At 51.6% G+C, this 21,939-nt stretch overlaps 2 protein-coding genes across 8 annotated transcripts in view; one reads left to right on the top strand and one right to left on the bottom strand.

Moving 5' to 3' along the window:
- The window catches only part of Brf1 (BRF1 RNA polymerase III transcription initiation factor subunit), a 54,298-nt gene extending 51,185 nt beyond the window's left edge, over positions 1-3,113 (bottom strand). For 3 of the 4 annotated variants that reach the window (XM_048361910.1, XM_048361909.1, XM_048361912.1), the window contains exon 1: positions 2,656-3,113. In XM_048361910.1, the coding sequence (XP_048217867.1) occupies positions 2,656-2,839 (184 nt within the window). In that variant the 5' untranslated portion in view covers positions 2,840-3,113. The remainder of the gene's footprint in view (positions 1-2,655) is intronic. The other variant, XM_048361913.1, reaches the window with a different exon arrangement.
- Positions 3,114-20,807: 17,694 nt separating this feature from the next.
- Positions 20,808-21,939, top strand: part of Pacs2 (phosphofurin acidic cluster sorting protein 2) — a 74,635-nt gene continuing 73,503 nt past the window's right edge. For 3 of the 4 annotated variants that reach the window (XM_048361890.1, XM_048361892.1, XM_048361894.1), the window contains exon 1: positions 20,808-21,000. In XM_048361890.1, the coding sequence (XP_048217847.1) occupies positions 20,882-21,000 (119 nt within the window). In that variant the 5' untranslated portion in view covers positions 20,808-20,881. Of the gene's footprint in view, positions 21,001-21,280; positions 21,578-21,939 lie in introns of those variants that run through there. The other variant, XM_048361893.1, reaches the window with a different exon arrangement.

Below are 21,939 nucleotides of genomic sequence, written 5' to 3' on the forward strand. Positions count from 1 at the left end.
TGACAGGCTCTACAGATGCTCCTAAGTCTGATGCAGCCAGACAAGACTCGCTCTTTGCTGAGAGGTATCTCCCATGTTGTCTCAGTCCAGAGATAGTGAAGGCTGAAGATGGGGAGGGGAGGGGAGAAGATAGAGCCCTTAATCCCACAAGGACCCCTAAGAAGCCTACCCCTCCACATTGAAGGTGTTTTGTTGTTTCATTGATTGTTTTATCAGTCATATGGCTTGAACTCGGAGCCTAGGCACTGTCCCAGAGCTCTTTAGCCCAAGGCTAGTGCTCTACCACTTTTCTACCCATAGCTCCACTTCTGTCTGGTTTGGGGGTTTTTTTTTTTTGGTCATTTGTTTGTTTGTTTTCCTGGTGGTTAGTTGGAATAAGAGTCTCATGGGCTTTCCTGACTGGGCTGGCTTTGAAGCGCAATCCTCAGATCTAAGCGTCCTGAGTAGCTAGGATTACACTTGTGAGCCACCAGCACCTGGCTTTACCTTTTGCTTGGCATGAGAGTGAGGAATACAATTTATTCAGACTGTCCTGGTAGGGAATACACTAACCTAACTATGCGATTTTTCAGAAGTGGGACATGCTGCCTCTTTTCAACTCTGACAATGCTTCCACAGTGCAACAGGCAATAAAGATTCTTCCCAAACCAATGTACAACTACTCTGGACAGCAGTCTGGAGGTTCCTCAGAAAACTACACATAGAACTTTCCTATGACCAAGCCCACTCTTGGACAGCTACACAGAACATCACAAATCAGGATACAGTAAAGACACTTGCACATCCACGTTCATTGCTGCACTATTCACAATAGTGAATAATAGCCAAGCTATGGAAACAACCCAAATACCAACGACAGATGAGTGGATAAAAAAAAAAAATGTGGTACATATATACAATGGAATTTTACTCATCCATCAGAAAGAATAAGATTATGTCATTTTCAGGAATATGGATGGACCTAGAAAAAGTCATGCTAAGGGCTGGGAATATGGCCTAGTGGCAAGAGTGCCTGCCTCGTGTACATGAGGCCCTGGGTTCGATTCCTTTGCACCACATATACAGACGTGGCGCTGTGGCTCAAGTGGCAGAGTGCTAGCCTTGAGCAAAAAAGAAGCCAGGGACAGTGCTCAGGCCCTGAGTTCACAGCCTAGGACTGGCCAAAAACAAAAAAAAGAAAAAGTCATGCTAAGTGAGGTAAGACAAGCCCAGAGACAAATGGTGCGTGTTTTCTTTCATATGTAGCGGGATCTAAAACACAACTGAATATAATAACCTATACAGGGCAATATGGTAGTGACCATGAAACAGTGTAGAAGACTCAGAAGCAGCCCCAGACAGATATGGCCCAAGACCTCTACCAAAGGAGCAAGGGCAATCCCAGTGGAGAGAGGGAAGACTTTCAGCAAATTGTTCAGAAAACAGGCTATCCCCACCCAAAAAGAAAAAATTCAAGTGCAACTGTGGCTCAAGTAGAGCACCAGCCTTAAGCAAAAAAAAAAAAAAGAAAAAAAAAAAAGAAAAAGCGAAGGGACAGAATCTAAAAGACCCTGAGTTCAAGCCAAATACTGGTATGCACACATAGCCCCCAAAATAATAATAAAAAAGCAGAAAGTAATCACTGCAGTCAGCCAGGCACCAAAGGCTCACATCTGTAATCCTGGCTACTCAGAAGGCTGGGTTCTGAGGATCGCCCTTCAAAGCTAGCCAAAGAAAAGAAAGTCCATGAAACTCTTCAAATTAACTACCAAAGGGGCTGGGATATGGCCTAGTGGCAAGAGTGCTTGCCTCGTATACATGCAGCCCTGGGTTCAATTCCCCAGCACCACATATACAGAAAACAGCCAGAAGTGGCGCTGTGGCTCAAGTGGCAGAGTGCTAGCCTTGAGCAAGAAGAAGCCAGGGACAGTGCTCAGGCCCTGAGTTTAAGTCCCTGGAATGGCCAAAAAAAAAAAAAAAAAAAGAACTAACTACCAAAAAGCTGAAGTAGAGCTGTAGCTCAAGTGGTAGAGCACTAGTCTTGCATGAGAAAGCTCAGGGACAGAGCCCAGGTCCTGAGTTCAAGCCTCAGGACCAAAAACCAAACCAAACCTCTTCACACCTTCAGCTAAGCGTAACTCAAAATGGGACACAGATTTCAATGGAAAAATGAATTAATAAGGAGCTGAGGGTGCAGTTCAGTCAACGGCAGGCCACATTCTTAGCAAGCTCTCTAAGAGCTTGGCTCAGATCGCGCACGCACACGCACACACACGCGCGCACACGCGGGGCCCTCGGCACCGAAAAGTAAAAATAACGAGTAAACGCAAAACACAGAAGACAAATAAACGTGCCAGGCCACCTAGGCTGGGCGAGGGTACCTCAGACCACACGGAAAGCACAAGGACGAGCTGCGCGGCGTCGGCACCCAAACCGCGCGCACGCGAGGGCGTCCAAGCCGCTCACGGCCACGCCAACGCCCCCGAGCCGACGGGGCGGGCGCGGACCGGGCCGCGCACCTGTCAGAGCGCGGGGCCCCCGCTCCGCTCCCGAGGCGAGCCCGCGCCCGGCGCGCGCTCGGGGACCCGGCGACGGCGTCCGCGCGAGCCCCGCGGCACTCGCGCCCGCTCCCCGCCGCCGCGTCCCGGCCCGCCCCCCGCGCGCCGCGGGACGCACCGTCGAGCGACACGAACTGGCCCACGGCCGACGACCCGCCGCCGCTGTTCTCCACGAACTGCACCTCCGACACGATGATGTTGTCCTCGAGCACAGAGCCGCACCCGGTGCACACGGCGTCGCCGCGCGCCGCGTCCAGCTCGATGTCGGTGCCGCCGCAGCCGCGGCACACGCGGCCCGTCATGGTGAGGCCGCGGGGCCCGGCCGGCCCTCCCGGCTGCCCCGCGCTCAGCTCGCGGCCCTCAGCGCGCCCGCTCCGCCGGGCCGCGTCCGGCCGCGCCGCACTCTCGCGAGGCCTCCGGCAGCGCGCCTGCCGTTTCGCAGCGGCAGATTCGCCACGCGCGCCCAGCTCGTGCCGCCGGCAACCGCTACACCTGAGGGATCAGGAAAAACACTGGAGCCCCGGAGGAAGCGAGGACTCGAACCGGCGTCCTCCCGGGCGGACGCCAGACCGCCCCCCCCCCCGCCTGTGAGCAGCCGCCACCCCCCCCCTACCCCCGCGGCTCACCAGGGGAGGGGGCGGGGCATAAGGGGCGGGGCGGCGAGCCCGGTACCGGGCCGGGGCAGGGCCGTGGGCGGGGCCGTGGGCGGGACCGCGGCGGTGAGCGCTGTCCAGTACGGCGTCAGCACTGTGGGCGGGGCCTGAGACAAGGGAGGTGTGGGCGTGGCCGAGGCGAGCGGATATGTGTGGGCGGGGCCGAGGGCGGGACCGGCGGGGGTGAACGCGATCCGGTACGGCGTCAGGGCTGTGGGAGGGGCCCGGGACGGGACCAGAGCTTGTGGGTGTGGCCTGTGGGAGCGCAAGCGGTAGGCGCGGCCTGGGGCGGGACCTGCGGCGGAAAGCGGCGTCCCACGTAATGTCGGAGCTACGGGAGGGCCTGGGACAGAACCCAGAGTTGAGAGCCGGACCCAGGAGGGCAGAAGTGGTGGGCAGGGCCTGAGGCGCGACCACAGATAGTGAGCGCGGTCCAGTACGGTGACAGGGCTGTGGGAGGGACCTAGGAACGGACCGGCGTCGTGGGCGGGACCTTGGGGGACGGCGTGGTGGGCGAGGCTCCGGCGGGAGCCCAGCTGCGGGGGCGGGGCCCGAGGGGGCGGGGCCCGAGGGGGGCGGGGCCCGAGGGGGGCGGGGCCTGGGCCCGGCGGGGTCCGGCCGCCCCAGTCCGGGCTGGCTGCGCCCTACACCTGCCCGCGCCCGCCTCCGGCTGTCCGCTCCCCAGCAGTCTCCCCAGTTCCTCATGGTCCCCGGTGACCCCGGCCGGAGCGGAGCTCACTAGACTGCACTTGCCCTGCGCACCCCTCAGATGCCGTAAACGATCGCCCGCCTTCTCTGGAGGAAGCCTGGGAAAGGTTTTGGCCGGGCGCAGGTGGCTCTTGCTAGTAATCGGAGAGACTGTCCAATTAACGTGGCTCGGGCGGTGGTGCACCGGAGCCCGAGCCCCTGATTGCAGCCCCCAGGACTGGCCAAAATGTTTAAAAACTTTTTGTGGGCAATCACCTTTCTTTCTTCTTCTTTTTGCGTCTGTGCGCTAGTCCTGGGGCTTGAACCCTGGGACTGGGCCCTGTCCCTGAGCTTTTTGTGCTCAAGGCTGTAGCGCTCTCGCATTGAAGACACCCCTTCACGTGCGGTCACTTGGAGCTAGGCTTGGTCACTAGGCTGCATTTGAACCGGATTCCTCAGATCCTCAGATCTCAGCCTTCTGAGTCGCTAAGATAATAGCAGGCGATAGCCACCGGCGCCCCGCCTGAGACTCTTTTTCTCAGATTCCTCAGATTTTTTTTTTTCCCCCAGAGCTGAGGACCCCTCAGGACCTTGGACTTGCTAGGCAGGTGCCCTTCCACTGAGCTATATCCCCAGCCACCCCCAGACGCTTATCTCCACTTAACCACCAGAAAGCCAGAAGTGGTGCTGTAGCTCAAGTGGCTGAAATGCTCAGAGACAGTGCCTAGGCCCAGAGTTCAAGCCCCAGGACCGACCAAAAAAAAAAGAAGAAAAATAAGAGTCTCATGGACTTTATTGCCCTGGATGGCTTTAAAACACAATCTTCACTTCTCAGCCTCTTGAGTGGCTAAGACTAAACTTCAAATCTTTACTGCAGAATATGACAGGAGTTCAAACTAAAGCAGAAAAGCACCCATCATTCAACGTTGTAAATATGTAAATTCAGTAAATTAGAAGTAATCCCAACCTAGAGAAGGGAAAGAAAAACAGGGCATAATATATCACAGGAAATGTACACACTGCCCTACTATGTAACTGTACCCTTTTTGCACAACACCTTGTCAAAAAAAATTGTGTTCAATTAATAAATAAATTAAAAAATAAACCAGATCAAAAAAATAAGATGTATTGTTTTCATAAACCCAGCTTATGGAATTGTAATATCTTTGTACAAACACTTAATAATTAAATAAAATAATAAAAGTCTCTTGAGTTAAATGAAAAAAAAAAGTAATCCCAACACAAATATCAACAGGATTTTTTTTTTGTGTGTGTGGCCAGTCCTGGGCCTTGAACTCAGGGCCTGAGCACTGTCCCTGGCTTCCTTTTGCTCAAGGCTAGCACTCTGCCACTTGAGCCACAGCGCCACTTCTGGCCATTTTCTATATATGTGGTGCTGGGGAATCGAACCCAGGGCTTCAAGTATACGAGGCAAGCGCTCTTGCCACTAGGCCACATTCCCAGCCCCAGCAGGATTTTTTTTTAAGGCAAGTTCATAAACTTGAACAGAGTGTGCTGTGTGGCTCACATCTGGAATCCTACCAACTCCATTTGAGACCTAGAGAATCTCAGTATAGATGCCTGTTGGGTCTCCAACCTACATGTTGCTGGACTGGGGGTGTGGCTTATTTAGTAAATCTCTAGAGGTGAGCACAGGCCTGGAGTACAAGCCCCAGATTTCAAGGCCCAGTTGGCCACTGACAACACACACACACACACACACACACACACACACACACACACACACACACACATGCTGGGGATATGGCCTAGTGGCAAGAGCGCTTGCCTCACATACATGAAGCCCTGGGTTCGATTCCCCAGCACCACATATATAGAAAATGGCCAGAAGTGGCGCTGTGGCTCAAGTGGCAGAGTGCTCGCCTTGAGCAAAAGGAAGCCAGGGACAGTACTCAGGCCCTGAGTTCAAGGCCCAGGACTGGCCACAAACACACACACACACACACACACACACACACACACACACACACACACCAAATTAATCCTAAATTCGTCTGAAAGAGATGATTATCAAAAATAATCAGGAGGGGCTGGGGATATAGCCTAGTGGCAAGAGTGCCTGCCTCGGATACACGAGGCCCTAGGTTCGATTCCCCAGCACCACATATACAGAAAAAACGGCCAGAAGCGGCACTGTGGCTCAAGTGGCAGAGTGCTAGCCTTGAGTGGGAAGAAGCCAGGGACAGTGCTCAGGCCCTGAGTCCAAGGCCCAGGACTGGCCAAAAAAAAAAAAAAAAAAAAAAAATTTCAGGAAATGCCACTCCACATGTCTCCATCTTCATTTCCTGTGTCCTGTGTCCTAGCTCCTGGCTTGTCTCTGGTCACCATGGTGTCCCAAGTCAGCTCTTTATTGGAGCTAGATTGGTTTGTTGGTATTGTTTTTATTCTTTCTTTCCTCTCTGGTCTGTTTCCTGATAGTGTTAAAGGTATATGTGGGCTTCAGGCCCTTGTAACAGCTGGCTACCTGCAGACTGTTAATGTTCTAATAAAAACTCCGAGACTTGATCCTTCAAAAAAATAATCGGGGCTGGGGATATAGCCTAGTGGCAAGAGTACCTGCCTCGGATACACGAGGCCCTAGGTTCGATTCCCCAGCACCACATATACAGAAAACGGCCAGAAGCGGCGCTGTGGCTCAAGTGGCAGAGTGCTAGCCCTGAGCAAAAAGAAGCCAGGGACAGTGCTCAGGCTCTGAGTCCGAGGCCCAGGACTGGAATAAAAAAGAAAGAAGGAAACTTAAATGCAAAAGAATTAGAGGCATGGCTCAAGTAATATGGCACTTGTTTATGAGGCTCCAAATTCAGTCCCTGGTATAAAAAATTAAGGGGGGCTGGGAATTTGGCTTAGTGGTAGAGTGCTTGCCTAGCATGCATGAAGCCATGGGTTCGATTCCTCAGCACCATACAAACAGAAAAGGCCAGAAGTGATGCTGTGGTTCAAGTGGTAGAGTGCTAGCCTTGAACAAAAGGAAGTCAAGGACAGTGCTCAGGCCCTGAGTTCAAGCCCCAGGACTAGCCAAAAAAAAAAAAAAAAAGTAAGGGAAGAAAGCTCAAGCACCAAAGAATTCCTATCTACATACTTGAAAGTGATGTCAAATCATAGCCATTAAAAGACTGCAAAGAATTTGTGCACAAATAATGTAATGGAAACATAAGTGAAGGGCCCACAAATCAGTGAAGAAAGGTTGACTTGCTGGGTGCCAGTGACTCATATCTGTAATCTTAGCTACTCAGGAGGCTGAGCTCTGAGGACCTTGGTTTGAAACCAGCCCCAACAGGAAAGCCTGAGAGAGTCGTGTTTCCAATTAACTTCTAGAAAACCAGAAACAGCATGGTGGCTCAGTGCTCTGGCCCCAGGATTGGCACAAAAAAAAAAAAAGAAAAGAAAAGAAAAGAAAAAGGTAGACTCTTGGATAGTCTTGGAATTTCCATGTGGAATAGGAAAATGTAAAAGTGAATCTAGATCTTAAACTGTGCTATAGTTCGGTTAGCACTAAAAACAGCTAATAAGGAATAGGAATATGGCCTAATGGCAAGAGAGCTTGCCTCATATACATGAAGCTCGGGTTTGATTCCTCAGCACCACGTATATAGAAAAGGCCAGAGGTGGCGCTGTGGCTCAAGTGGCAGAGTGCTAGCCTTGAGCAAAAAAAAGCCAGGGACAGTGCTCAGGCCCTGAGTCCACGTGCCAGGACTGGCAAAAACAAAAGAAACCCACAGCTAATAATAATAAAACCTGCAAGATTATACAAGAGAATATAATACATTTCCAATGGCTGTGTGTTATAGGAGCCAGTGATACTGGCATCAATTCCTTCCCTAGGTATGAAGCTTCTGTTCCTCCCACAGCTACCATGGTCTTAAGAGATGAGCAAGCCAGAAAGGAAACTAGAAAACTGCCAAGTACATCTGGAGGACATTCAAAAGCACATGGATGCCAAAGCCAGAAGACCTTCCTGCTTTGAAAAGCCTAAACTGGCTTGTTTGTTTATTTTACCAGTACTGGGGCTTGAACTCAGGGGCCTGAGCACTGTCCTTAGCTTTTTCCACTCAAGGCTGGTGCTCTACCACTTGAGCCACAGCTCCATTTCTACTTTTTGGTGGCGAATTGGACATAAGAGTCCCCCAGACTTTCTTGCTCAGGCTGGCTTCAACCTGCAATCCTCAAAACTCAGCCTCCTGAGTATCTAGTATTATAGTCATGAGCCACTGGCACCAAGTTTTGTTTTTGCTTTTGTTTCTTTTTTAATAAAATATTACAAGCACTGCTAGATGCCACAAGGATATAAGAAAACCCTTAAAACCACTGCTTCAACAGTGCAAGGGCCACTTCAGGCCTATCTCCAGGTACAAGGCAAAGGAGTTATGGCACCTAAGCCTGGCCTGCATGGAGAGGAACGGAGGAAAGTGCTAGCCTCAAGATGCCCCTCCACAGACGAATGGATCCAAAAAATATGGTACTTATACACAATGGAATACTACATAGCGATTAGGAATGGTGAAATATTGTTATTTGCAGGGAAATGGTCGGAACTCGAACAAATAATGTTGAGTGAGACAAGCCTAGAACACAGAAAACAAAGGGGCATGATCTCCCTGATATATGACTGTTAACAAAGGGAGACGGAGAGACAGTAGAGACCAAGTCTGTGAATACTGTATATGTTCTTGATACATTGTATATTGCATATATGTCAACCTGACCTAGACAAGGGATAGAAAAACAGGTTGTAAGATATCATAAGAAATGTACACACTGCCCTACTATGTAACTGCACCCTCTTTGCACAACACCTTGTAAAAAAATTTATGTCCAATTAATAAAAAAAAATAATAAAAAAAAAAGTATAAAAAAAAAAAAAAAAAAAAAAAGAAAGTGCTAGCCTCAAAGAAAATAGAAGGAAGACATGACAGGCCTGTATCTGCGTTCAGCTATGTTGAAATCTTTGTGTCTGGTTTCATTTTGTTTTATTGTTGCTGGTACTGAGGATTGAAGTGAGGACCTTGTGCTTGCTAAGCCAGTGTCCTGCCACTTGAGCCATCCTATCGGCTCCTTTTTTGCAATAGTTATTCTCAAAATAAAGTCTTGATTTTATGCCCTGGCCATCCCAGACTTTGAATCTCCTATTTGTGCTTCCCTTTTTCTGAGATGACAGGCAGGCATCATTGATCCCAGCCTAGTTGAGAGGGCATCTTATCAACTTTTTGATTTGGTTTGTTTTTTGCCATTCCTGGGGCTTGAACTCAGGGCCTGGGTACTGTCCTTGAGCTCTTTTTGCTCAAGGCTAGCATTCTACCACTTGAGCCACAACGTCACTTCCAGCTCCTGGTCCTCTTGCCAACTTTTGTGACCAGGGTAGCCTAGAACTCAGTCTCTCAGTCTCTGCCTGGCTATGGTTTGGGGGATTTTTTTGTTAAGGTACTGGGATTAGACCTTGCACTAGACCCAGCCCTTCCTTACTTTCATTATTTTTCATGTAGTGTCCCACAGGTTTCCCTATATTGTCTCAGGCCTCAGTATTTCTACCTATGTCCCTCATGTACCTGGAGACAGACAGGCACCTTCTGCTCAGCTTATTGGTTGAGAAGGAGTCTTGCTAAGTTTTTGTCCAGACTGGCCTTGAACTTTGATCTTTCCCATCTTTGCCTCAAATTCTGATGTGAATGATTACAGGTATGAATGACCACACCAGGTTTGTGCCTCCTGTTATTTATTTATTTATTTGTCAGTCCTGGGGCTTGGACTCAGGGCCTGAGCACTGTCCCTGACTGCTTTTTGCTCTACCATTTGAGCCACAGCACCACTTCTGGCCTTTTCCATATATGTGGTGCTGAGGAATTGAACCCAGGGCTTCATGTATACAAAGCAAGCACTCTTGCCACTAGGCCATATTCACAGACACTCCCGTTATTTTTTGGTTTGGTTTGGTTTGGTTTTTTTGTTGGTCATAGGGCTTGAACTTAGGGCTTGGACACTGTCCCTGAGCTTTTGTGTTCAAGGTTAGTACTCTACCACTTTGAGTCACAGTTCCACTTTCAGTTTTCCAATGGTTAATTGGAGATAAGAGTCACACAGCCTTTCTTGCCTGGGCTGGCTTCAAACTGCAATACTTAGGGGCTGGGGATATGGCTTAGTGGTAGAGTGCTTGCCTGGCATATATGAAGCCCTGGGTTTGATTCCTCAGCACCACATATACAGAAAAAAGCCAGAAGTGGTGCTGTGGCTCAAGTGGCAGAGTGCTAGCCTTGAGCAAAAAGAAGCCAGGGACAGTGCCCAGGCCCTGAGTCCAAGTCCTAGGCCTGACAAAAAACCAAACCAAAACAACAACAACAAACTGCAATCCTTAGATATCAGCCTCCTGAGTAGCTAGGATTACAGGTGTGAGCCACTGTGCCCCCCCCCCGCGCGTGCCTCTTGTTTTAACTTATAACTCCCCATAGTAAAATAAAACAGTCTCACTTTTTCTTTTGTGAATCTTCTATCACTCCTCTAGGATCCTTCAACATATTGTTCTTCCACATAAAGATCCTTCCACATAAAGAATGTCACTCTTGGGGCTGGGAATGTGGCTTAGTGGTAGAGTGCCTCCCTAGCATGCATGAAGCCCTGGGTTCCATTCCTCAGCACCACATACACAGAAAAGGCCAGAAGTGGCGCTGTGGCTTAAGTGGTAGAGTGCTAGCCTCGAGCACAGAGAGGCTCAGGGACAGTGCCCAGGCCCTGAGTTCAAGCCCCAGGACTGGCAGATGATGATGATGATGATGATGATGATGATGATGATGATGATGATGTCACTCTAACCAAGCACCAGTGCTACTCAGGAGATTGAGATCTGAGGATTGTGGTTGGAAGCCAGCCCAGGGAGGAAATCCATGAGACACTTACCTCTAACCACCCCAAAGCTGGAAGTATAGCTGGAGACAAAGTGGTAGAGCACTAGTTAGGAGGAAAAGCTCAAGGACAGCATCTAGGCCCTGGGTCCAAGCCTTAGGACTGGAAAAAAAAAAGTCACAGTAAACCAGGCACTAGCTATAATTTAAAAAACCTAAAAAATGGGGGAGGGGGCTATGAGGGACAAGGTAACAAACAGTACAAGAAATGAATCCAGGGCTGGGGATATAGCCTAGTGGCAAGAGTGCCTGCCTCGGATACACGAGGCTCTAGGTTCGATTCCCCAGCACCACATATACAGAAAACGGCCAGAAGCGGCGCTGTGGCTCAAGTGGCAGAGTGCTAGCCTTGAGCAAGAAGAAGCCAGGGACAGTGCTCAGGCCCTGAGTCCAAGGCCCAGGACTGGCCAAAAAAAAAAAAAAAAAAGAAAAGAAATGAATCCAATGCCTAATGTATGAAACTGTAACCTCTCTGTACATCAGTTTGATAATAAAAATTTGAAAAAAAAAAAAAAAAAGAAAAAAAACCTAAAAAATAAAAAAAAATAAATGGGGACGTTACTCTTGTGAGCAGTCTTACGAAGTCTTCGGTTTACAGCTGCTTCCGATGGTCATTTCATCTTCCAAGAAAAGCCCAGCTAGAGGGCGCCACAGGTCACCATAGAACATGCACTATTTTCTTGACAGTTAATAACATTCGTTCTAGACCAAAGCATAAAATACAGATGAGCAAAAGTGAAAAGGGGAAATCAGCTGAATTCCTAGTACACACAGATAACGTCTTAACACTCCCAGTTTTTCACACTGCGGGCACAGTGGGCTGAGAAGCCCTCCAGTCGCTGCCCACCCGCTGCCAAGGGACCTCAGCACCCTTCTTGGGCTCTTAGACCCATTTCCTCAGGCATGGTCTGCCTTTAGGGATCGTGGACATGCCACAACAGTCCCAACCCAGTGACATGTTGGACCATTTTCACCCCACATGATTGTGTGTGTGTGTGTGTGTGTGTGTGTGTGTGTGTGTCTGCCTTACACTTACTTGGCTCTTCTTTTTTTCTCCAGTTCTGGGGCTTGAACTCGGGGCCTGGCTACTGTCCATAAGCTTCTGTGCTCAAGGTTAGTACTCCACTACTTGAACCACAGCTCCACTTCCCTTTTTTGGTAATTTATTGGAGATTTGAGTCTCACAGATTTTCTTGCCTGACCTGGCTTTGAACCACACTCCTTAGATCTTAGCCTCCTGAGTAGCTAGGATACAGATGTGAGCCACTAATGCCCAGCTCACTTGGCTTTTTTGCTCAAGGTAGCACTCTACCACTTTGAGCCACAGCTTCACTTTTGGCTTTTGCTGGTTAATTGGAAATAAGAGTCTCTTAGACTTTCTTGCCCAATCTGGCTTTGAACTGGGATCCTCAGATCTAAGCCTCCTGGGTTACTATGTTTAAAAACATGAGCCAGCAATGCTCAGACTCCTGTGTGGCTTTTGACTTGGCTGATTTTAGATTTCTAGCTTCAGAGACCTTTTATATCTCCAAGTCAACAAACCCATGGACTAAACAACTAGTGATTTCCCTTAGTGTGTCTATTTTCATATAGTTCCCTTTCAGCCACAGGGTTCTACTGATCTCTTTCGCATATGTGTGTGTATACTTACATATATACATACTTCTATATTTACTAGATATACATAGTAAGTATATAGCTGTATAGATATTATGTATGCATATATCAAGAGATATAGATCTATAGATTTGTATATGTCTATATCTTGTCACAGGGCCTGGGTGCTGTCCCTGAGGTCTTCAGCTCAAGGCTACTGGCTCTAGCACTTTGAGCTACAGAGTCACTTCTGGATTTCTGGTGGTTATTGGAGATGAATCTTGTGGACTTTCCTGCCCAGGCTGGCTTCAAACCACGATCCTCAGATCTCAGCCTACTGAGTAGCTAGGATTACAGGAATAAATCACAGGCTCCTGACTTCTTTTATTTCTTTTTTGGTGTGTGTGTGTGTGTGTGTGTGTGTGTGCGCGCACGCGCGCACTGATACTGGGGCTTGAAGTCATAGTCTGAGAGCTGTTCCATAGCTTTTATGCTCAAGGTGGGTGCAAACCTCGGTCTCCAGTTCTCAGTCTCTCAAGTGGCTAGGATCACAGGCATAAGCCACTAGCACCTAGCAGGGTCTCACATTTCTGCCCTGGCTGATCTAGGTCCTCGATCTCACCTCCAGGTACCAGGTGTACAAGTGCCAGCTGGTATGGGTGTGTACCAGCTCTTGATTCCTTACATTTTTAATTTGCCACTCTCTTAGGTTTTGGCTGGCATTTTGTTGAAGAGTTTTGAGGGAAGGTTGCCCTTGCCTAGCAGCTGTGGGGTCCCCATGGCAGGCCTCTGTAGATGCCCATATGCCCACTGAGTCTTGGCCTATTTATCCCTTCTGGATTCTTGCAAACATACCACATGGCTTAAGTTATCAACATCATTTGACGCACTTAGATTTTGTTAGGACAATGGCCCTTCCACAGTGTGTCAATAACTACCCTCCCTGGTTGAACACCTGCAGGTGCCAGCTTGGCTGGGTCTCCTGCCAGTCATTCATTGTAGCTTGTGATGACAGACAAGGGCATGGCCGTGCCTTGATTCATTAGAAAACGCAGGGTGTTCCTGAGTGTATTCTTCCACTTGAACTTTGACACGGTTCTTGGGACCATTTGCTGCCTCTTTAGGAGTGTACAAATGTACTGGTGAGTGGAGTGCGTTCTTAGTCTCCCCACAAAGAGTGCATGACGCTGTGATCACATTCTGTGGGCACAGGTGCTCTGCCAGATGGAAGTGGATCTCTCTTTGGGGAAGCCCTGTTTCCAGCTTCTGATTGTGAGCCCCGTCCCCGTGGACAGTGAGAGGACAGACAGTGGGGCCTGCCGGATATCTCTGAGGCCTTGCGTGTTGCTGCCACTCAGGTTCATATTAAAACCCTAGCCCAAAGTGGTGTCCTTGGGATGTGGGGCCTTTGGGAACACCATGACTGAAATCGGTGGCCCTCAGGAACGAAACCAGAGCTGCCTAGCTCCTCAGACATGCAAGGACTCGGTGGGAAGGTGTCCATGAGCCAGGAAGGGCCTTGCCAGATTCCAAACATGCCAGCACCAACATCTGGGACACCTAGTCTCCAGAACCATGAGAAACACATGTTATTTATAGGCCATCCAATTCATTATAGTTTCTTTCTCTTTTTGTGCCAGTTCTGGGGCTTGAACCAGGGCCTGAGCATTGTCCCTCAGCTTTTTGGCTCAAGGCAAGCACTCTATCACTTGAGCCACAGGGTCTCATGGACATTCCTGCCCGAGCTAGCTTTGAACCTTGAGCCTCAGAACTCAGCTTCCTGAATAGCTATGATTACAGGCAAAAGCCCCTGGCATCTGGCCTCATGATATTTTCTTATCGCACCTAAACTACAATTATCTTCCATATAGGTTGTTTGTTTTTGTTTTTTTCTGGTCCTGGAGCTTGAACTTAGGGTCGAGGCATTGTCCCTGAGCCTCTTTGTTCTCAAGTCTAGAGCTTTACCACTTGAGCCACAGAGCTACTTTTCTGAGTAGTTGATTGGAAATAAGAGTCTCACAGACTATTCTGCCCAGGCTGGCTTTGAACTGCAATCCTCAGATCTCAGCCTTCTGAGTAGTTGGGATTACAGGTGTGAGCCATGGGCACCCATTCAGTCCAGATGGGTATTTTTGAATTAAGTCTTGGGAGGTAGGACCCTTCCCTTTGTATCTTAAAATCTGAAATGTGCGGCGCTGGGGATATGGCCTAGTGGCAAGAGTGCCTGCCTCGTATACATGAAGCCCTGGGTTCGATTCCTCAGCACCACATATACAGAAAATGGCCAGAAGTAGCGCTGTGGCTCAAGTGGTAGAGTGCTAGCCTTGAGCAAAAAGAAGCCAGGGACAGTGCTCAGGCCCTGAGTCCAAGGCCCAGGACTGGCCAAAAAAAAAAAAAAAAATTGAAACATGCTTTAATTTTTTTTAGCATTAAGATTTTGAATTCAGGGCTTTGTGCTTGCTAGGCAGGCACTCCACCACTCTGACAACCCATCCTTTTTTGTACCAGTATTAATGCTTGGCTTGAACTTAGAGCCTGGGCACTGTCCCTGAGTTTTTGTTTTGTTTTGCAGCCTAGGGTTTGAACTCAGGGCCTGGGTACTATCCCTGAGCTCTTTTGCTCAAGGCTAGCATGCTCTACCACTTTGAGCCATAGCTCCACGTCCATTTTTCTGGTGGTTAATTGGAGATAAAAGTCTCATGGATTTTCCTGCCTGGATGGCTTTGAACCATGACCCCCAGATCTCAGCCTCCTGAGTAGCTAGGCTTACAGGTATGAGCCACTAGCACCTAGCTGAGTACATTTCTTTTTTTGGACAATGTCACCTCTTTCTCCACTTTCCTCCAGGTCCCCCCACCCTTTTCTTTGCCCACAAGTTACATAGTTCATTGTCCACATAGTATATACTAAATAGCATGATTGCCTTTGTTCATCCTTCCTCCCTCCATTTCAGTGCCCCTTTGTGCTCAAGGCTAGTACTCTACCACTTGAAGCTCAGCTCTACATTTAGCTTTTCAGTGGTTAATTGGAGATAGAGTCTTATGGACTGTCCTTCCCAGGCTGTCAGCCCCTTTTTGGTATTTTCCAGATGGAGTCTCATTTTATGACCTGGCTGGCCTGGACTGCAGCCCACCTTTTGTGCTTACCAATGTCACTGGGACTATGGGAGCACAACCTGATACAGCCATTGTGCTTCCCTTGTAGCTGCGGATGAGAAGTTCAACACTGTGACTAGCCATAGGTCAAGATGGAGTCTCATGAATTTATTGATTTTACATGGCTCACCTTAAACCATGATTCCTCTGATCTCTGCCTCGCAAGCAGCTAGGTTTACAGGCTTGAGCCACTGGGCCTGGCTGTAACTTAGACATCCTTAACAGATTAGTTTCAGCACTTAACTAGGTTTTACATTTATGTTTTCTTAGGTTATTACCAAATTCATAATGACAACATTACTTCCTCATAACTCTTACTAGGGTTTTAACGTGTGTACGTGTATGTGTGTGTGTGTATGTGTGTGTGTGCTGATCTTAGGGCTTGAACTAAGTGCCTGGGTACTTTCTCTGAGCTTTTTTTGCTCAAGGGTAGTGCTCTACCACGTGAACTCCATTTCTGGCTTTTATTAGAGGTAGGAGTCTCACAGAGTTTCCAGCCCAGGCTGGCTTTGAACCATGGTCCTCAGATCTTAGCCTCCTAAGTAACTAGGATTAGTCATGAGCCACTGGCTCCCAGCTGTCATTGACCATTTTACTGTTTTACTGCATGCATTGTCTACATGCCTGGAAGTAGAGGTCCGAGTCAGCTGGTCATGGTGTGTTCCCATCGGTGTGTCCCAGAAGGCTGCTGTAATGACATCACCATGCACCTCAAATTGGGGTAAATGCTCATGGCACTTCTAAGTGACAAATACAATATTTATACCTCTATCCAGGTTTCAAAAAGCACCTAGAAAGAACACCATGTAACCCAGAAATACAGGTGCATATTTGAAACACCAGAACACAGTAGATACAGGCAGGATAGTGAGATCAAGACCAGCCTGGGTTACATAGTGAAACCTCTCTTCAAAAAAAAGAAAGGGGGCTGGGGATATGGCCTAGTGGCAAGAGTGCTTGCCTCGTATACATGAAGCCCTGGGTTCAATTCCCCAGCACCACATATACAGAAAATGGCCAGAAGTGGCGCTGTGGCTCAAGTGGCAGAGTGCTAGCCTTGAGCAAAAAAGAAGCCAGGGACAGTGCTCAGGCCCTGAGTCCAAGCCCCAGGACTGGCCAAAAAAAAAAAAAAGAAAGAAAGAAAGAAAGAAAGGGCTGGGTGCTGGTGGCTCATGCCCGTTATCCTGGGTATTTAGAGGCTGAGATCTGAGGATTGTGGTTTGAAGCCAGCCTATACAAGAACATCCATGAGATTTATCTCCAATTAACCACCAAAAAGCCCAAAGTAGGAGCTATGGCTCAAGTGGTAGAGCACGAGCCTTGACCAGAAAAAGCTAAGGAACAGCACCCAGGCCTTGAGTTCACCGGCACTAAAAAAATAAAACTAGTCAGGGATACTGGACCCTCCAGAGCATGAGCCAGTCAGAGGCACTTCTCCCTGGCAGGTGCTGCTTTCCTGTGGCCCCAGGTTTCCCTTCAGCTCTTACTCCAACACTATCCACCCTGCATATCTGAAAGAGCATTGTTTCTGCACTGCGTGACATATGTGACTTTGCTCTAAGAGAATATGTTCTTTCTGATGTTTGAAACTAGGTCTCTATAATCACTGCCTCTCACCTGTTAGGCAAGCACTTTACCAATCTGAACTATGCCCCTGGTACTTTTGACTTTTTTTCCTTTGTGTCTGTGATGGGGCTTGAACTTTGGGCCTAGGCACTGTCCCTGAGCTTTTTCACTCAAGGCCAGTGCTCTACCACTTTGAGCCACAGCTGCCACTTTCAGTTTTCTGGTGGTTAATTGGAGATAAGAGTCTCATAGATTTCCCTGCCCTGGTTGGCTTGGAACCCTGACTCTTAGACCTCAGCCTTCTAAGTAGCCAGGATTGCAGGTGTGAGCCCCTGGGGCCTGGCTACTTTTGCTTTTTTGGAGGCCTGGCTACTTTTGCTTTTTAAAATTTGTCTTAAGCGCTTGCCAAGGAAGCCTTGGGCCACAATCCTACCTCTGCTTCCAGTGTAGCTGGGATTACAGGTATATACCACAATGCCTGGCTTGATAATCATCTATTAAATGAATAAATGAAAGACTTGATAACTCTGTGAGGTCACAGAGATGTCTCCAATGGTGGCTCCTGTTCTTTTAGAACTTCTGGACTTTAGAGCAGTTAGCATCACTGGTTTAGCGTGTGTTCCACCTAGCAGGGCATTGTATGAAGACCCTAGACACCTTCTTGACATCAATCTAAGGATCTTGACAGGATGAAGTGGATAGATATGAAGGGACAGATATGGCAGGCACCATGAATCTCTAGTCTCTTGGTGGTGTCCCAAGGACAGTTCTCCAACCATGGGCAGCTCTTGTTCCACATGTCCACACTCTGGTTCCACCCCTGTGGACCATAGCTGCAGCTCTGTGGTTATCTCAAAAGTCACCTGGGGTCTGTTGCTCTGCAGCATCTTCCTAGCCATGGCCTCTGCCTAGGCACCTGCCTTGCACCAGGAGGGTACTCGGGTTCCTGAACACAGTGTTCCCTTTCCTGAAGAAGAATGCATCTCCAGCACACCATGGACTGCTGTATCTTCTGACTCAGTGATGTGGCTCAGACACACAAGCCACATCCAGGTGTCTTTAGCTCTCTGCCACAGCAGAGGCTGGTCAAGGGCTTGTCCCACATAGGGCTGCTTCCAGCCACCAGAGCCACAGAGTCATGGACTGGATCACCAAGTTAAGATATTGAAGGGGTCTGTGTGTGGTCCTGGACACTGGTACACTCAGTGGGCTGGAACTGCCCCAAAGGTAACAGGTGCAGAGGAGTGCATCAGCCCTCGCTGCAAGGTGAAGCAGTCAGAAGGCTCGGTGCTGGCCAGTGTTCTTTCACGGACTACATGCACACCAGCAAGCTTAAACTGCTGGCATGTCCAGAGGTACATCATGATCTCCATGGTCCTTGCATTTTGGAGACCGTCCAGGGTCCCTGGGCCTGGGCTGGAGCTCTTTTCATAGGTAGGGCATGCCTGCCCCACGTTACATCATGTCCCCACTCCAGGTGTGTGCTGCCTTTACTCCACTGAGTAGATGGATAGTTCCCAAAGAGCCCACAGTCCTGAACACCGACTCAAAGTGCCTAGTCCTGCCGCAGGATGATAGCCAGTGGGCGTTCAGAAAAGGTGCCAGAGCCTTGGCTTCATCTCACTGCACAGGGGCTGGGGCTTTGGTTTCTTTTTTTTTTTTTTGGCCAGTCCTGGGCCTTGGACTCAGGGCCTGAGCACTGTCCCTGGCTTCTTCCCGCTCAAGGCTAGCACACTGCCACTTGAGCCACAGCGCCGCTTCTGGCCATTTTCTGTATATGTGGTGCTGGGGAATCGAACCTAGGGCCTCGTGTATCCGAGGCAGGCACTCTTGCCACTAGGCTATATCCCCAGCCCCGGCTTTGGTTTCTTTAGGCCCGAAGTCCTGTGGACAATCTGCCAAGTCTGAGGCTCTTATTTACTACCAACATCACAAACATGTTGGTGGGCTGTCAGGGTGTCTTTTGGGGACCTTGGGGTTCTAAAGGCCCTTCTCTGAATGCCTTCTCCCCAGCCATGCCCAGCCACCCCAGTTGTCCAGACAGGCCCTTCTTTAAAGAAAAAGCCACTGGAAAGTACTCTGAACAAGGAGCATCACTTTCAAATATGGAGCAGGACCCGAAAAGAAGTCTTGGCCAAAACAAAAGTGACTGGTTCAAAGTTCTATCTGCTCATTTCGAAACCATATACCCACCACCGTTAGCCTGTCTCATGCATACCTCAGTTTCCTCCTCTGTAAATTGGAGATGGGCTGGAATGTCACTGCAGGCTCACATTGGTTCCTGGTACGGCTCTACCATGGCCCACTGGTGTCACCCCCGTTTCCTTCCCTGGCCCTTATTGTACTGCCTGGCGCACACAGACACGGCCGGTCAGGCAGCTTATTCATCTGCCTGCAATGGCACCCCCATCCCGTCCGGAGCATTGCATGCCAAGTGTTGAGGTCAGTGGATGTCTGTTTTCTGCCCTTGCTTCAAAGGCAGCTTGTCCTCCCAGGGGCTGGTCTGCTCTCTGAACAGACCCCATCTTCTAGGTACAAGCCCCACAGATGCTAAGCCGGCTGACCCGACCCGGGCAGGACTACAGTGTAAGACAATACCCCAGTCAGCTGGCCTCGGATAGAGAGATCCTGGTGGCTTTCAGTTGAACTACCCCAAAGGAGCAGGGACCATGTGGGAAACACAGGTCCCCTTGTTCTGTCCAAAGGGGACCCTGGCTTTAAGCAGTGGCAGCTGTTTGCAGCAGCAGGCTGCCTCTTGCAGTCCTAAGGGCCTTGGCTTGGCAGGGAAAAGCACCAAGGGGCTGCTAGGGCGAACCCCAAGGGCAGAGAAAGTCCAAAGTGGACTAGGTCGGCCTGGAATTGTTTCAAAAACACAAAACAAAACAAAAACAGTTGTGGATAACAAGACACAGACAGGAACGGGAGAAATGCAACTGTGTGGAGCTGTGGGCACAAAGACACGAGACAAGCCACAAAAACTTCGCCTAGATGTGCTGACGGGAGACACAAAAGGAGAAGGGAGGCGCCGGCGGCTCGGCCCCTTCCCAGCGCGGCCCCGGCCCCGGCCCCGCGGCCCGGTGGGCGGCGGGTCGGGAGGGACCGCGCCCGACATCGGCTCGTACGGTCTCGAGAAGACCGTGGGAGCGCCGCGAAGTGACGAAGGGCAGGGCCGGCGGCGGCGGCGCGGGGAGCCCGGGGACCGGCGGCGTCCGCGGCGGAGCCAGCGGGGACGCGACGCGGCCCGGGGAGGCCCCGGCCCGGGAGGCGCGCCGGGGCGGGGGGGCAAGGAGCGTTCCGGACGCCCCGGGACTCGGACGCGGTGGGCAGGGGCGCGGACCCGGAGGGCACGCCGTCCCGGGGCCTCGCGCCCGTCCGTCCCGGGCCCGCACGTCCCCGGCGGGCGTCCCGGGAGGCGGGTCGCGCGCCGGGCGGGGTCTGCGCCCGGGAGCGCCGGCGCGCGCTCCCGCGGCAGGCCGGGGGCCGCCCGGGAGGGCGCGAGCGGCACCTCACTTCCGGCGGACGGTGATTGGGCGCGGGGCGCGAGCCCTGCCCCGGCGCAGCCAATCGGCGGCGCCGCGCCGCGAGGGGCGGGGCGCCGGCGCCTCCGGGACGCCGCCCGCGGGCCTGCCCGACGCTCGCCCGGCCGCCGGCACCATGTGACCGCGCCGCCGCCCTCTGCGCGCCCCGCCCGCCCGCCCGCCCGCCCGCCGCCGCGCGCCCGCCCGCCCGCGGCCCGGCGCAGCCCCAGGCCGCCGAGGGACGGCGGGGCCGGCGCCATGGCCGAGCGGGGCCGCCTCGGCCTCCCCGGCGCGCCCGGCGCGCTCAACACGCCGGTGCCCATGAACCTGTTCGCCACCTGGGAGGTGGACGGCTCCAGCCCCAGCTGCGTGCCCAGGTACGCCCCCCGCGCCCGCCGCGTCCCCCCGCGCCCCCGCGCCCCGGCGACCCCGCGCCCCTCGCGCCCGCCGCGCCTCCCCGCGCCTCCCCGCGCCCGCCGCGCCTCCCCGCGCCTCCCCGCGCCCGCCGCGCCGGCCCGCGCCCCTCGCGCCCGCCGCCTCCCCGCTCCCCGGCGCCCCCGCGCCCCCCGCGCTTTGTCCACGCGCACCTGCCGGCTCCCCGGCCTGCAGCCGGCCGGCCCGACGCGCCTGCACCTGGACGCCCGCCTCCCGGGCGGGACCGTGCAGCGGACCTCGGGTGGGTGCTCGTCCTCCGGTCCGGGCACCCAAGATTTCCGGTAGTGTCCGGAGGCACTGTCCAGCCCCAGAGGCCTGGGCCTCCGGAGGCCCACTCGGGACCGCGGTGTTTTCGGCGCCCGGAGCGCCCCCAGCCTCCCCGCTCCGCCTGCGGGTTGGGGTTAGCCCTCACCCCTCAGCCCTGTGCCTGCTCCGCTGGAGACCTCTCCTGGATCAATAGTGCTCTTTGCCTGGAGCTGTTAATTTTGACATTGCAGAAGGCTCACCGCCCTCCACTAGGTAGGGGACCGCCCCCTGGCCCAGTGGTCAGGGCTGGGGGGGCTGTGACCATCTGTACTCTGTGTGGACTTGTACCTACCCGGTTTCGCCGCACAGCTTGAAACTTTTGTGATTACTTCTTGGCTTGGTTCCTGTTCTGGAGGCTCCCAGGCTGGAGGGGAGAGGGGAGCCCTCCCTCTTCTGGAATAGACCCAGGCAGGGAGAGGGCTGCAGGTGGGGCCAGACCTCTCCCTGAGGAGAGTTGAGTGTGAGTGGACTTCCAGTGGGGACATTGGGACTTAGCCAGTGTACCTTCGAGAGGACCCCATAAGCCAGTAGAGGGCTACTGAAGGGCCGAGTCTCACTGTAGGCAGCCTTCAAGA

The sequence above is a fragment of the Perognathus longimembris genome, chromosome 14 (assembly GCF_023159225.1).
Source record: "Perognathus longimembris pacificus isolate PPM17 chromosome 14, ASM2315922v1, whole genome shotgun sequence".
Classification (NCBI taxonomy): Eukaryota; Metazoa; Chordata; class Mammalia; order Rodentia; family Heteromyidae; genus Perognathus; species Perognathus longimembris.